The sequence below is a fragment of the Crocodylus siamensis genome, chromosome 9 (genome assembly GCF_052110815.1).
Source record: "Crocodylus siamensis isolate JL-2025a chromosome 9, ASM5211081v1, whole genome shotgun sequence".
In the NCBI taxonomy this organism is placed as follows: domain Eukaryota; kingdom Metazoa; phylum Chordata; order Crocodylia; family Crocodylidae; genus Crocodylus; species Crocodylus siamensis.
In genome coordinates, this window is record NC_143403.1 from 66,529,638 (window position 1) to 66,545,548 (window position 15,911).

Sequence of the window (15,911 nt, forward strand, 5' to 3'; positions counted from 1 at the left end):
AATTGAGTTTTGGACTTTACGGTAGAATGCAGGGATGCATTAATCACGTGGGAACCTAGTAAAAGTTGCTTTAGATCCATCCTTGACCTACTCAAAGCAGGAAAAATGAACGCATTCATCATGAGGAAGCCTAGTAAAAGTTCCTCTAGCTCCTTCCTTGGCCTACTCAAGGTGGGAAGGATGGTGTGTAATTGTTAGGAAGTAATCTTCCACATGGGTCATCCCCACATCAGCTACCAGGGGAGAAACAGAGACACGAAACCATTTTGACTGTACCTCAGTATAAAGTGATCCACTGTAGAATTGGTAGCAATCGTCACATAAACGTTCACCACCTCTCCTTGCTTGACGGGCTTCGATGGCAGCCAGATGACAACGTTGCTGTCCAGCCTGAGCTCCGTCAGCTGAGAACTCTCTGGGCCTCGGTACAGGCTGATAGACCCAATCCTCTGCAAGTGAGACATGGTCTCAGCCATGCCATCTTTTCCCGGTCGGATGGCATTCCCCTTTCTTACATCCTCGGTGGTGCACTCCCCTTTCCCGTCCCCGGGCTGGATAATGTAATAAAGCTCCACAGTGCTTCCCACAGACTGATCAGCGGCTTTCTTGCGGCCGGCAACCACCGTGGGAGGGTTAAACCAGGCCGGCAGCAGTTCCAGCTCTGCCACGCACAGTCCCAGATCGCCCTTCAGCCTGCAGCTGCCTCTGACTTCCCGGGTCTCTCGAAAGGCAAACACCCGCAGGCAAGGCAGCCGCTCTGTGGTACTGTAATCATCCCAGTCCCTGCCCACGATGTAGAAGAGGACTTGAACTTTGGGCTTGGCCGGGTAAATTTTGTCACTCATGATGTAGGCTTTAAGTTTCCAGTTAAAAGTAAACTTGTTGGTAGATCCAAAAGAGGTTGAGGTTAACATGAGATCCGGGGGCACTACTTGCTCAACAGAAAAGGGCCCGTAGCTGGCATTTAATACAGGTGGCCTCTTGGCTTTATATGGAAAGAAAGATTCTACCCGGGACTGCAAACTGGAGTTTCTCATGAAATCCTGGTTGGCTTCTTTAAGGAAAAAGGACGTCTCAGCACTGAAGATCTGATAGCTCACAGGTAGATATGTTGGTAGTGAAGAAAATCTCTGAATATTGTCCAGGACCCCTCGGCTCTCTGACACTAACAATAAAAAAAGAAAAGAAAGAAAATTGGTCCCATGACATTAGGTGGGTTCAGCTACAATGTAGAGGCTTAAAATAAAAGAAAGTAAAATGTTTCCCCTGACTCTCTTAAAAGAAGTTGTCTACTATATCACTGATCATTTATGATGCAAAAAATTACCGTCATTTAACGTTGGATGCTTCCCTCTGTCGCGCTTCTGACAAAGTTGACAGAGGTCTTATACCCACCCCGTCTTTATACATTATTTCATTATATAATATGCAGCATTCCCACATGTCAGAGGTGGATCTGTATGATCAATGACTCCAAATTTAGTTAAAAAATAGTGAAGCTAAAAATACACAAGCATGCATACGCAAGCAAGGCGGGGAGCAGCATTGCCTCCATTTCATGGATGGGCAAACTGAAACACAGTGGGAGAAGTGATTTTTTTCCCCAAGGTCAGGGATGGAGTGTGTGTCTGAATTCAAACACTCATCTTTTTTCACTACACAGCTTCCCAAAAGTACCTCCTAACACAGGGGTGGGCAACGTGTGGCCCCCGTGCCACATATGGCCCGCCAAGCAATTCTATCCAGCCCGCAGGGCCCCTAAAAATTTAGATAATGAATATGCATAAATTAATATTCAATTAAATTCAATTAATATTTATCTGGCTGCCTGTCATTCCGCCCTTGATGGCTTGCCAAACCTCAGTAAGCCCTAAATAATTGCCCGCCCCTGTCCTAATACTTTCTGCAGGGTGGCCATCCATCTTGCTCTTTGAGGTAAGAGCAATTTGCTCGATGGGATCCCACAACCCCAAATTACTTTGGCTCCCACAACCATTTTGCATGGCTGCATGTGCTGCCACAGTGCCTTTGATACAATATTACACTGTGGCATCAAATCATGATGGAGGTGTGGTAGGACGCACGCACAGATCGTGGAGGCGCTCGTCTTGTTGCAGAAAGGCACGCTGAGACTCCACCTGACCATGACCTGGATGGGAGATGGGCAGCGTAGTCTGCTGCCTGTTTAATCCGTGACTTCTCTGCTGAGACTCCCAGCACGGATGCATGGTCTGCAGCAGAGGTGAAAATGACAATTTATCAGCCAAGTTTCATTTCTACCTACCAAGGAAGAGATTGCAACCCGTGGCTTAGAAGTCAGAAGGGCTGCATTTCAGCACTAGGCCATCCCTTTGCACCCCACCGTTTTCTCGTAATTCCTAGGTAGCCAAATTTCTGATATCATTCCCCATTAAAGTGTTGCAGACCTTGGGGTTGCTACCGTTACTTGGAGGAAGGGGAGATCAAATGCTTCCTCTCCTGCCTTTTTGGCGCTTGTAACTACTGCATAGTTGGCAGTCAGGAGTGACAAATGGGCCTCCTCGCAACAGAGCTCTGACCACTGGGATTTCTGAAAGAAAACCGTTTTTTGCGGAGGGTTTCTGCTGCCTTGGCACCGGAGTGATCTCCAGCAGCAGACTTCTGCGGCCCGTCAGAGCATCTCAGTGGCACAGAGAAGCACACCTGTCACACTCGGTAGGCAAAGAGTTAAACTGACCTCATTAACTCACTCTGTGAAAAATCAATAAACTTGCTACAACCTTTGCGCAAGGCTTAAAAGGGGACAAGGGAAACACAAAAAATTCATTCATAAATTGGGAGCATTTTTTTTTTTTTTTTGCCCCAGCCACTCTGCCCCTTTATAAACTTTCCTTCTGCCTTTTTAGTCCCTCTGTTCAATCACAGCAGGCACAAGGCATTCAGCACATTGGCTGGGTCCACTCAGCCGTAGCTCTTGAAACCCTGCTAATCGCTCTCGCTGTAGGAACGCTGGCTAGCAGATCAAAGTTAGTTTCTGCTCTGCAAAGAAAGGCTGCTGTACAAGTTAATTTTCAAAAGAAATGACAAACATGCCCTCTTTCTATTTTCAAGAAACTCTGATCCTGAGTTACCAACTCCAACAGCATGGTTTGAATGTCAGTAATTTAGTGTCATGTTAGCAAGCTCTGTTTGAAAACAGGCTCAAGACACCCCTCCCTGGTCATTATACCTCTTCCATTTTGACATACACAGGGGTGTTATAATACATCGTGGACATGAAAAATAGGCCCCAAAGTTATGACAGGTAAGGCCGCGGCAGAACGTCAAATTCTTTTTCTGCTGGGCTGTTTTAAAAATTAAGCAATAATGCATCTATCAGGAGCAAACAGCGATGCTTTAAAATGTGGCTTGTAAAGCCATAGTAATAAAAAATGCCCTGCTTAACTCACAGGGATGAGACTAACCAAAATTGCAAAGGCTATATACACAGTGATGAAAAAATGTGCCTAGTGCACAACTGCTAAGGTATAAAAACAGGCATTTTCCTCCGACATGAATAAGGAAGAGTCACACGTTCAGCAGACAAGGCACGGGGCTAGGAGACATGGGACCTGAGTTTTGATCCCAGCTGTGTGCTGTTGACTTCAAGCCATGAGCTGCTTAGGGCATAAATCAGTGGTTCTCAACATTTTTCGATGCATGGCTCAAGGCACCCCTTAGAAAATGCCAGCTCTTGTTTTGAGCACAGAAAAATACTAGTGCAATTCTTCTGTTGTAAAGACCTCAGAAAGATCACAACAGGTAGGAATATTTTTGCACACTATGGATTCCTATTTGAAAATCTCTGGGTTTCTCTCGTACGGCGCCCTGGTTGACTATCACTGGCATAAATTCCTTGGGGAAAGTACCATTTCTTACTATGTATTTATGAAGTGCCCACCACCATGGAGAACCAAAGCTGGCTGGGGTACTGCAGAAATACCAATACTAATAAAAATCAGCGTCAAAATGGATGAGTGCAGTTTGCAAACTCAGTTGATAAGTGACAGTGTCCAGGAATAATCTAGGCAGGCTTCTGTGTGGTTTATGAGAATGGGCAGCTGGCAGGGTGTGCTCTATTAGACCCCCATAACTTCAAAATTTACTGCAAAGCCCTTGGTCCAAGCTACCCTAAATTTGTAGATCTTGTGGGCATCCTGCAAAGTTTATCCATTTCCTTTGGTTTTGGAGAAGTGCTGGGATATACGGGAGTGGGAGACGGTTTTATGCCCTGGGAAGGGTACAATTTTGTCGTTCTGTACCAATAGACGATTAGGCTTAGGGGACTGGAATACGGTCGCTGCGTTTCTTGGTGATTGTCTTTGCACAGACTGAGTTTTTAGAAATCCCCTACAGAACTTTCCATCAGTCAAAGTTGGCATTTGCTCTACCATCAAGCAGTGGGAAATCAGTGTGAAACCGGCATTGCTGCAACAACTTTAAATGGCACCGCACCACCAATTATACCCGGTTAGAAACAGCCCTAAAATCTTCATGGATGACTAATGGTATTTGCTTGAGAATATCAGAGATGCTTTGTCATAAGCTGAGATTTGGTAACAATACTCAGGTTTTTATACCACTATGCAGTCTTATCAAAGACACAGCATAAGGGGCCACATACATTCATCTCTTTCCCTAAAAAGGGGTCATAACCATGACAACAGATACGTTGTGAAATGTACCCAAAATGTCCAGGATCCTCTACAAATAAATGTTTATGAAAGCTGGAAATAAGAAACAAATCTTGTGTTAACTTTTTCATAAAGGTCTATGACTAACGGATGCTTCCAGGAACAGGTTCTCCATCTTCTTAGCATGCTTGGCTGAAAGCATGTTAATTATCTAGTAAAACTTAATTAAATGTTTGCCAGTCATAAATAATCAATATCTGTCTCTGCACCAAATGACTGTGGTTGACAAGCAGGCAACATCATTACAATTCTACTGAGTGAGAATAATGCAAGCACGTTGGCACCAGCAACCCCTGCAAGACTGAATAACTTCGGAGGAAAAGTGCCAGGCAATTCAAGAGGAAGGAAAGGAATAATAAAAAAATAAATAAACCCCCGCAGCATGCAGGGGATGGGGGCCATAACTTTGAAATGATAATTTAAGGTGATGCGCCTTCATATTTAATTCATACACCAGAATTAGATGGTGGAATTAGTTTCCTTGCAAATGAGCAAACTGCCATTAACAGTCAGAAAACATAATAAAACGGGGGGTGGGTGGGGAGAAACAGCATTAGGTGTGCCAATGAACACTCCAGTGAGGAGTAAATTACTGACTCAAGACCCTCGCCGCCAACTAGAGTCATGATTAAAATATAATGTCAGTTTAACATACCATTGCAGTCCTGTAAGTCTTAAATCCTTGGCACGCATTTTAATTCTCCTGGAAAGGACTGGTTTAGAGGACACTTGCTACACAGATTTTCCCACTAGCTTCACCCAAGTTCCAGCCTTTTAAGATCAGATGCTGGCGTCGATGCTGGAGCCCTTGAACGGGGAACCCCATGTAGATGAACTGCTTATGAGCAGGGCATGGATGCTTCTACCACTCCATTGTGGCTGGTGAGAGAGAGGTGGGCAGGGGCCATATCTACTCTTTGGCATAGTAGATATCTGTTTATAGAGGTAGTTAGAAACACTCTGAAAACGACCTACTATGTAGCAGACTAGATAGTAGATATGTGCTACAATTATACTCATTTTATCCCCTCTTTCATTTTACATTACTAGAGGATGTCCTGGAACTTTACTTCTTAATAAGTTTCCCATAACCTCTGCAGACAGGAGCCCAGAAACATTGCACAGAAGGTCCTCGTTCAGAAAAGCATTTCCTGAAGTGTAAACATTCATTTACCTAGATAGGACTGACGGACACGCTTAGGTGCTTTACTGATCTGGGATGCTCTTCAGATTCAGAGCCACAGTCCTCACTAGTGGGGACTTCCCTTAGCGTCACCAGAACAGGGCTGGTCGGAAGCCAGAACAGTCTGATCCCGGGAAGCCAAACAAGGGTCTACCCACTAATTTCACTGAATTTTGGATCAGGCCATATGCTTGGGTCCTTTCTGCCATGGTGGGGGTTTTCCTCTAGACTTATCAACCACTTAATCCCTGGACAGAAGGAGATGGCTCAAATCTTACCAGTATTCTTTATACTCCATTCACTCCATATCAATCAGGCTAGTGAAGTAGGGAGGATTTAGCTTGTAATCTAGCAAAAAAGCCACTGAAAATTCCAGTTTTACTCATCTGTGTTGCTCCCTAATAGCATGAAAACCAGCACCCAAGATAATCAACACCAGGATGATTTTTTCCTATGTTAAACCTATTACTACCCAACCATGGAAGAGGAAAAAGCCATTCCAAGGAACACAAGCTGAGGGGTCTGGCCTGTGACAGAGGGTGGTTCATGCTGTTTTTGTAACTTTGCTTCTTGTGGCCATGATGTTTTACAGTTATGCCATGATAGCCCAGAGTGTGGATACAATTTTATCTGTAAATCTGTGTCTTCTTCTAAGAAAACACTGATATAAACAAGGAAGTTGTACCTCTTCAACCAGTATAATTAAAGTGGTGCATTTTTTTTTTCTGTAGACATCTTCCAGGAGAGCTCCGGATACTTCACCAGAGAATCCTAATCCTCTGAGAAAGATGCTCAGAAAACAGGATATTGGGTTCAAATAAGCTAAGCTCACTTTTCACAAAGGCCTTCCAGAAGAGAGATGAACCACTGGAATGTGGAATGAGGCAGGGAACAGTTAAGCATCAATCCTGCATTTAGGCTAGGGCCAGACATTACACAGAAACCAGTTTAAGTGATCAGAAACTGGTTTAAATCTGTAACAGAACAGATGTTCGATGCATATAAACCAGTTTGAGGATGGCTGAAACTGGTTTGAGAAAAAACTTGGTTGAATGTAGTATCATACTCACCTGATTTGGCTCAAACTGATTTATGCAATGTCTGTCCCAGACCCCTTGCTGGTTTAAGATAAATCAGACTCCCCCAGCATCCCAGCATGGTCTCTGGGACTCTCTGCTCCGCAGCAGGGCTGGCCCGTTCCCTCTCCTCCCTGGCTGCAGCTCAGCAGAGACTGCAGGCTACTTCCCCGTGCCTCGCCACTCCCTGCTAAGCAGAAATTCCCCCTCCCCTCAGCCTTGCTGAGGAGGTGTCTGTGTATTAGCTAGCGCAGGGGTTGTCAACTGGATGCGGCAGCAGAGCGGAGAAGAGAGGGCACTTTTAGTTTTGTTGGCAGCACTTCTGGTTTCACCATGGGAGATGCCCCCCCGCTTCTCGATCAGCCGCTGGGGGGACCCCTCTCCCCCACCCCCCGCTTATTGACTGGCCACAGGGGGTATACCAACCAAAAAAGGTTGAAAACCCTTGAACTAGCAGACCACATGCTGGCTACAGTCCATGCTGAATCAACAGGCAGAATCAACAAGCAGCTGGTAATGTCCCTCTGCTGTTTTCTTAATTGGGTGATAAGCAGTGCTATCAATTCCCTGCTGGACTAATCAGAGCTCCTGCCTGACCCTGGCCACACCCCCTGCCCCAGCTCAGCACTGAGGAAGGAAGGGAGGGCTGTTGTAGATCCCCGCAGCTTCTAGCCTGAGCCACTACAGGCATGTGCCTGCATTTCTGGGATGTCAGTCCAGTTGCAGAACTGATTTAGCTTAACCAGGTTAGACTAACCTGCAAAAGATTGAACCAATTCAGGCTCAGGCTTTTTGAACATCTGTCCCTAGCCTTAATGTCCATAGTTAGAACATGGATTCTCAAGCTGAAGCTTGCTAGCAGGCATCAGGTGCCTGTGAATGCCGTATCCTTCTTACACTGGTAAGCAGAAAGGGGTCACAGAGAGGTGGGAGAAGGTTTCTAATATGGAAAAGGAGTTCTTAACATAGAGAAGGGTGACAACCACTGAGTTAAACTATTAAACAAAGTCAAAACATAAGGTTTACGCATAACTACTCCCCCATATCTGCTTACAGCAGTCCGGTTGCTACCTTCATCTTTTCTCAAAGATTTTCCCCTCTGGTGCCATGCACCACTGCAACACTTCATTTAAACCCAAAGAGACATCTGCTAAGCACATCACCGGCTCCAGCGCGACACCGGAGCTTAAATTCCTATATCCCACCGCAGTCAATTTTTGGAACTGGATATTAAACTCTGATCTGTGTTATTCTTTCTTGGACTCATATGTGACAGAAGTTCTCTCTGGAGGAGCCTAACACGGAACCAAACCCCAGGCACTGGATTCAGCAGAGCTATCATAATAGCCTAATATTTTAAAGCCATCCTGTGCCAAGGTAGCTTTGAAAACTTTCTCTTGGACTGGAAAGTAAGGGTTTAGGATCGTGGGTGGGAGGGGATTGGCCAACAGCCATGCACACTTGCTGACTGATGTTTGAAGTGCCACTGAGCCTTCAAGGAAACCATCTGCCTATCTCTCTCGGCCAGAAGGCTCCCAGCCAGGGGAAGCCAATGAGAAGCAGAAGGAATCTGCTCATGCAAGGGAGGAGCAAGGTTTCTCCTCTACTTTGTATGGACACAGAGGAGCAGGTTTCATAATAACTTTTTCAGGAAGCAATCACTAGGAAAAGCACTCTGTCCCCCCCACAGACTGAAGCGAGGCACTGGGAAGGGAGAGCTGACACCACTGCCTGGTGGGGTGCACACAGCCCCACTCCCAGAGTAACTAGACCTCCCAAGGATCAACTCTCTGGGGTCTCTTTGCCGCTCCTACCCCCGCCCCAGTGTCTTTTGTCTGCCACTCCACATGCCCAACCCCTTACCCAACACTGAACCTCCTCCTGTCGTCCCAGTATACCTTCCTCCGGCCTGTGCTGCTTCCCTTCCTGGCACTTCAGTTGATCCAAACCCTACCTCTGAGCACTGCTCTCCCACCCAACCCTCAGACCTGCCCCATCCCCTCCCACTCGCCCACATGGTGCCGTCTTCCCATAGTGAAGACTGACACTTCTGCATTCCAGCCACCTCCCCTTGCTGTGCTGCACATCACACACTTTAGCTCAGGAAAGGCAAACAAATTAAAAAAAAAAAACCAAACCAGAAGCCAAGAATGTATATTAAAAAATACAGATGTTCCCTTATCCCTGGAAAGCCAACCCTTACACCTTTCACTTCTTCTTCCACAGTTTATTGACTTCACAGTATGAAACTGCCAGGCAGATTTTCCTCTTTGAATAAAAGGTCAGCAAATCCCACAAAAAGAAAGAAATACATTCATCACGCCTGTAAATATTTGAGGAGACTTTGTAAGGGCCTTATTTGTACACTTGTCTCTTCTGTGTTTGCCTTTTGTAACAATTAGGAAATTTTTACTCATAGGAAGGTTGGCTGGAAGGTGAAGCCAGACATAGCCAAATCCGAAATAAGTTGCAACTTTTTTAGCAGTCAGAGTTGTTAGCTACTGGAACATATTACCAAAGAGAACAGTGGTTTCTCTCTCTCTGGATGCGTTCTCCTATTTGATCTCAAATCTTTGCTCATGACAGCAGACGCCTCCAGCAAGTAATCAGACTTTTTATTTTAAAGGCTCAGGTATATAGTTCAACCCTGCTTGCATAGAGGTGATTGATACTGCATCAGGCGAGAGCTGGCAATAGACGGTAAGTCCAGACATCTGAACACGTCATCTTTTATTAAAATGCCATAGTCGTTGATTAACTTTATGATTTCACCTGCCTTGAAATAAAATTTGCTAGACCATTGTTGAGTGGGTTGTCTAATTTCACCATACTTCCTGAAAACACTTCCTTTGTGGAAATTACATTCTGTAAATGTATTACAGCCAAATCCTTCACTGAGTCACAAGAGATACCCATGGCCTTTCCTTGAATAGTCACATAAGTGTCGGAGGACCCAACGGAAGCAAATATAATCATGAATGGAGAAAGGAGGCACTTCAAGAATGGCTATCCTTGTTTATAATGCAAGGGAACACTCAACAAAACCAAAAGGTGGGAAATTCAGAACTGATGGGTGAAAACACTTATATCAAACAATTAAACTGTAGAACCACCGTGGCTGATAACTAAACAAGATTTAAATAATGGGATTTGGTTATTTATGTGGATCACAAGAAAATCCAGTGTTACTGATCACAACTATAATTTGGGAAGGGATACTGAACCTCGCCCTTCAGGGTTTATGCCAACTTCCATGATTAGGACTATGGGCAGGGAAGCTTTATGGCCCATCTGCTACTGTGAAGTTCCCACGTCTTCCTGAAAGCATCAGTAAATCAGAATACTAGGCAGGCCTAGGGTCTGATCCTCGAGGGTTATTCCTAGGTGCTACTTTAAGACTGTTGGCGATACACGTGCATGACATGCATGTTTGCACAAACACACACGCTCTGTAGAGATACATTAGATGACTTTCCTTCTATGTTTTTCACAAGCATCAAGAAGGACCCCTAGTATCTAATGCAGAAACACAAAAGCAAGAGAGTTTAACACTTACATATTAAGGAAAATGACACGCCACAAATTTATTTCTGGTATTTAGTGACATTTTGGGTTTTGCTGCTTATAATTATATATACCTGTCCTTTTGACCACGGAAAGCCAACAATGCCCTTTCACTGCAAAACTCCCTTTCTCCACGCAGTCTTGCACAACAGATGCATGTGTTAATCAAAGACCGCGTCTGACATTCTGAATTGAAATCTATAAATTGTTTTCACAGACTGGGTGATGACCTTAAAAGCCTGCAAAACAAGCATGCATGTGCAAAGGTCAGGGAAGGCTACCAAAAAAAAAAAAGAAAAAGAAAAAAAAAAATCGCTCCCACTCTCCATGCTGATATTACAGCCCATCTGCATTGTTAAGGCCATCAGACTTGCTTACCCTAGTTTTTTGTTTAAAGTCAAAGATTATACCTGATACTGGACTTTCAGTTAATGAAGGCTTTTGTTACCAGATAAGGCTTGGTAAAGCAAAGTTCTCTACTAGGCATCATTCAAACTAGGCTTCCTTCCCCCTGCCACTAACTGCAAATGTCAGTGTCCTAAAAGCTATATACAATAGGCAAAATGTCATATGATGCCCTTTAGTTCCGGTGCTGTTCGCCTCATTGTGGTAAACTTCATGACTCCTGCATTCATACAGTGTGTCAGCACTAGAAATCCAAAGCAAACAGCATTTAAACTGATTTGGTCTGATAGTTATAATGGGGGAGGAGTCCAAACACCAGTTCTCTATTCCCAGCTCTGCCTGAGACCCACTGTAGCCACAGGCAACTTCTCTGCAGCTCAGTTTGCCCACCTATCAAGTGAGGGCAAAGGCAGTGATCGCCAAGTCTTAATTGATTCGTGTTCACTAATCAAATGGAGATCATCAGACGAAAGGATTTTGTTTCAGATCAAACAAAATTGCCCCAGTGTAAGGCAGAAATTGGAGTCGATGGAAGATGTGCGGAGACTATTTTCAAAAGAAACAGATTTGTAAGTGTCCCAGGTTTCGGGGTGTCAAATCCAAGGCATCATGATGGAGCCTGATTTTCAAAGGATTCACAGCATCTGAAAATGAGGTGCCCTTCTCACGCAGACCTGAACAGAGGATACCCAGGATCACTAGTCACATTTTTAAACCAACATGCCAAGCTTTAACATAGGAAAAGCTGACAGTAAGAGAGGTGGGTTGCTTTTAATGACTGAAGTGCGTTCAGTGGGAACATACACGTTACAAACATGGGAAGTCTTGGCCTTGGTCAAATACCGCTGCTTTCCCCAGCTGCTGGGGCTTTTTGAGATGCTGATGGACACCTACTCCTCTCATTAGTTGCTACATTTCTTTAAACAAACTCCTTGTTCAAAAAGGAATCGGGGGCCTTGACCCTGAAAGGTACAGTCTTCTGAGCACCTCCGGTTAACACAATGAAACCCACCCAGAGGCAGAGATGATAAGCACTTAGTATTATGGGAACATTAGGGGGCTTCTGCTATTTCCGTATGCATTATACAGACATAAGGAATAGCCCTAAAGAGCTCATCCATCTGAACAAATACAAATAATTTCCCCCAGGTGCAGAGCCGAGGTACGAGTAAGGTAACAGTGGCAAAGCCAGGCTCCAAACCCCAGTTTTCTTCATGCCAAGGTCAGCGTCTGAACACCAAGACTACTGGTATCCTCCTTCTGCACGTTTCTTCTCTGTAGATAGTGGCAATGAGCTTCCTGAATAAGCCGCAAGGGTTTCTGGAAGCTGGGCTAGGTAATTCATTCATATACAGGTCAACAAACACCCAAATACACCATCCAATTCAAACCCATGGAAACATCTACACGAGTCAGGATTTCTGACCTGGAAAAGGGCTTGCAGGTACGGATGGTCTAACAGGGGAAAAAAGGTTTCTGACTCCTGCATCCAAACAAAGCTACAGGCACCGAGACCCTTAAATGCCGACTCAGAAAGGCACCACTCACTAGACCAGTCGTGCCCATCTGCAATGGCTTTCAAGCTCTCTTTAAGCCCACGGCGCTTTGGTACCGTCGTGCTGATGCGCTGGGCTCTCATGACACGCTTGGATGTTTTCTCCTGCTCTGGAAAGCTGCTTGTCAGCCTGCCTTAGCTACAAGCAGCCGAGCAAAACCCTTCTTGGGTCGCACTCCGCTTCTTTAACAGCACTTTTCTGAGACCTGTCGTCATAATGCAAGCGCTTACACAAGAGCAGCGATAGCTGACAGAAGTGATACGTGGGCTGGGTTCCTGGTAGTTTTAAACAACTGCACTCAATAAACCTTTCAGCCGCCCACCCCAGGGTGTCACAGGGGTCTTTCAGACAGGACACGGACAAGAAAAATGTTATTGGGGGGAAAAACAGCTCTACCGCACGACTCAACATCTGTCAGATGATCACTCATTTTGTTACGTCTTAGCTCAGGCTGGACTCTGCAAATATCATATGGAGAAGTGAACCCAAAAGGAAAAGCAAATAAAGGCTTCGTCCTCTGCCGCCCTCCTTGCCCAGTCATTTCCACCAGAGCAAAACTGCACAAAGCCTTGGGGCTAGGAGACTGGCACTCAGCTGGCCTGCTCAAACAACGCTCTGCCACCGCTTAAACAGGTCAAGTGCCTCACGCTCCCAAAATACGGAGATTTCAAAAGCACAGACCCAGGTGGAAAACAGTGCGACTGACCACTGCTTCGCACGGTTCAAGTTTTATATTAGGAAGAGACAAAAATAACTTCACCTTCCTCCCATCCGGTCCTGCACCCGGGCCGCTGCGTAATTCAGCTGCTTTTAGATGCAGAAAGGGGCTTAGCAGCCTACGACGTGTACATTTTGTTCCAACAGGTGCAGCCCTTAAAGGTAGAATTAATTTTTCCCTTTCTTACAGATGCAGCTTTAGGTCCTCAGGGAAATTAAGGAACATGCGCTGAATATGTTCACATAACATCACCCCAGGATTTCTCCTATGCAGCATCAGGAGCACTTTTAATCTGCCCTCTGAGGGCCAGGGTAGCAGGCGTGGCAGCGGAGGGCTGTCTCAGTACAGCGAGCACCAGCCGCTCTCGACGCTGGCAGCATCAGCACCACAAAACGTGTCGCTGGCTCTGCAGCCGGCAGCGCAGGTGCACAGCCGCTCCGGTGACAAAAGAGCCTGACACAGAGCAAGGGGTTTCGGGTGTGCAACAAACACCAGTTTGATCAAAGGGGCGCCATCATCCTTGAAAGCGTAAGGTGTACTCAGAGTCCTAGAGGCTTGAAGCCTCCAGCTTTGAGCCTAGCTCGATTCACTGCGCAGATGGCCCCTGGGCCAGCACACATGGCTACGTGTGTTGTTCTTCATCATTGGCGAATTACAGTAATAATGACATGGAAGAGAGGCCTGGCCTATTGCTATGGTAACACACAAATTGCAGCGTCCAATGCATTTCTCATGTTGGCCTAAATAGGGGACTGCTGGCTGCTAAGCACACCTGGAAGCTCACTCCCAGGTATTTTGCTCAGACGTCTCTCTACCTGCCTGAGGATTTATCGGCAGCAGGGTCACCCCCAGAATCAAAGGTGGGAGGTAAATCGCATCTGCACGTTTCTCTTCCAAGTGGATTTCAGATCCACACCATGGCCTGCACGCCCGGACCCAAGACGACTTGGTCCACTCTTTTTGCTAGCTCCGGTTCACTTAAAACAATAGTGCAAGGCAGCATGCCCAAATGTAGTGAAATATATACCCACCCACGTAGGCCTGTTACGTATAAGCAAGTTAGTTCAATGTCATAAACTGCAAATCCAAGCCCTGACCTAATTCCCAGTCCCCGGCTGCCATGCTGTCTGTGAACAAGGGGACAAATACATCCTCCCTCGTGTAACTCCACTGAATTGCCCAGAGTTACATCAGAGATGAATTTGGTCCAAGCTGGTCATGTGGGATCAAGGCAGCGCCACATCACTAGCGATTAAGGATGCCCACTGCTTCCCGGCAGGCTGGGACAACGCGAGCCATTGCGCCGGTAGAGAGCTGAAGATAAAATTCACTGCTGCCTCTAATTCTGTAGCTGTATCTCCCTCATTAGGCTAACAAAACAATTAGGTCAAATTATTCAAAGGAAAAAAAAAAGAATTCTTATTAATAGTTATGCTGCCCATTATTCAACTGGGCCTCAATTTACAAAGCTTATCTTATGACTCCCTTTGTCTTAGCGCTCCTCTATGTTAGTCTAGGCAGTTAAAGCAGAATGATACAAGACTCATTAAGCACGTCACGCGAGTTCAAAATCCGAAACTTTTTATGGGAATCATTTCTTCCTTCCAATAAATGTGCTTATAAAACCAGTGCTCCGCTAATGGCCCAATGTCCTCCACTAATGTTTTTTGTGCTGTAGGGTTTTGGGGCTGCAGTATACACACGTGCACTTTTCCCCCCCCTTTGCAAGGCTATTTAAACCTAAGTCAGTGAATGGCCCTTAGTTGGGTACAGGCTCCTTTCATTGCTGGCTGGCATAAACCCGACATGCTGTAACCTGAGCAGGCAATGCTGTGAGCTTGCTGGAGACGCCGGCTGGTTTGAAACACAAGAGACCGGAGTTGTTTTCGAAGGGGTGTAAGTACTGAGCCACTCGCCAGGAACACCGATGGCGGGGTGCACGCTCTCGACAGCAAGAGAAAGCCGGGAAGGAGGGCAGGGGGGTGGAAGGAACAGTTTGAGCTGAGTCCCTCCAAGCTAATGATGTGCCCCTTGTTTTGCATTCGAGGCAGTGGCGGGCATTTAGGTTGAAAAGCAAACGCTAGAAGCAGCCAGCCCGTGATGGATAGGGTCCATAAGTGAGAGGAGAAAGTAAAACTCCTGCCCTGGAGGCTACATTTGACAGAGAGGAACAGGTCACTACATGCTGCTGCCTTAAAGGAAGGACCTGGAATTGGAGGCAATTTTCAAAGGCCAGTCAGGTTTCCAGCCCAACAACCCTGCCATGTGTTCCTTTAATCCTTTATTTAACAGTAAATCTGCCACTCTTTTCAGCAGGCTTTTACTGGGATTGGGTTTCAGCTCAAGCCCCAAAGCTTTAAGCATACATTGTGTAGCCCTAATGAGAAACTCAATCTATTAATGGGCAGACCTTCTCCGCAGGACCAGGTCTTGGCAACATGAGTCAGTTCCTGAACTTTCACCTCCCATTTGGCAGCAGACCAGACTAACTCAACATCTCAGGGCTGGCTTGTATTATCAGCTCATTATTAACATACATCATAGCCAGATCTCTTTTACATGCACCCAGCAAGCAGGAAACTCCGCAAGGGGAGGGCTCCTTATTTTTGTCTGACTCTGGAGCTCATAAAAAAAAAAATAGCGTGGGGCACTGTGCAAATTTCCTGGCGTGTGCTCTGCCTATGGAGACAGGCAAAT

At 45.8% G+C, this 15,911-nt stretch overlaps 1 protein-coding gene across 3 annotated transcripts in view; it reads right to left on the reverse strand.

The window, feature by feature from the left end:
- Positions 1-15,911, reverse strand: part of TMEM132C (transmembrane protein 132C) — a 291,319-nt gene that overhangs the window by 206,892 nt on the left and 68,516 nt on the right. For all 3 annotated transcript variants that reach the window (XM_090062397.1, XM_090062398.1, XM_090062399.1), the window contains one exon: positions 277-1,165. In XM_090062397.1, the coding sequence (XP_089918523.1) occupies positions 277-1,165 (889 nt within the window). Of the gene's footprint in view, positions 1-276; positions 1,166-15,911 lie in introns of those variants that run through there.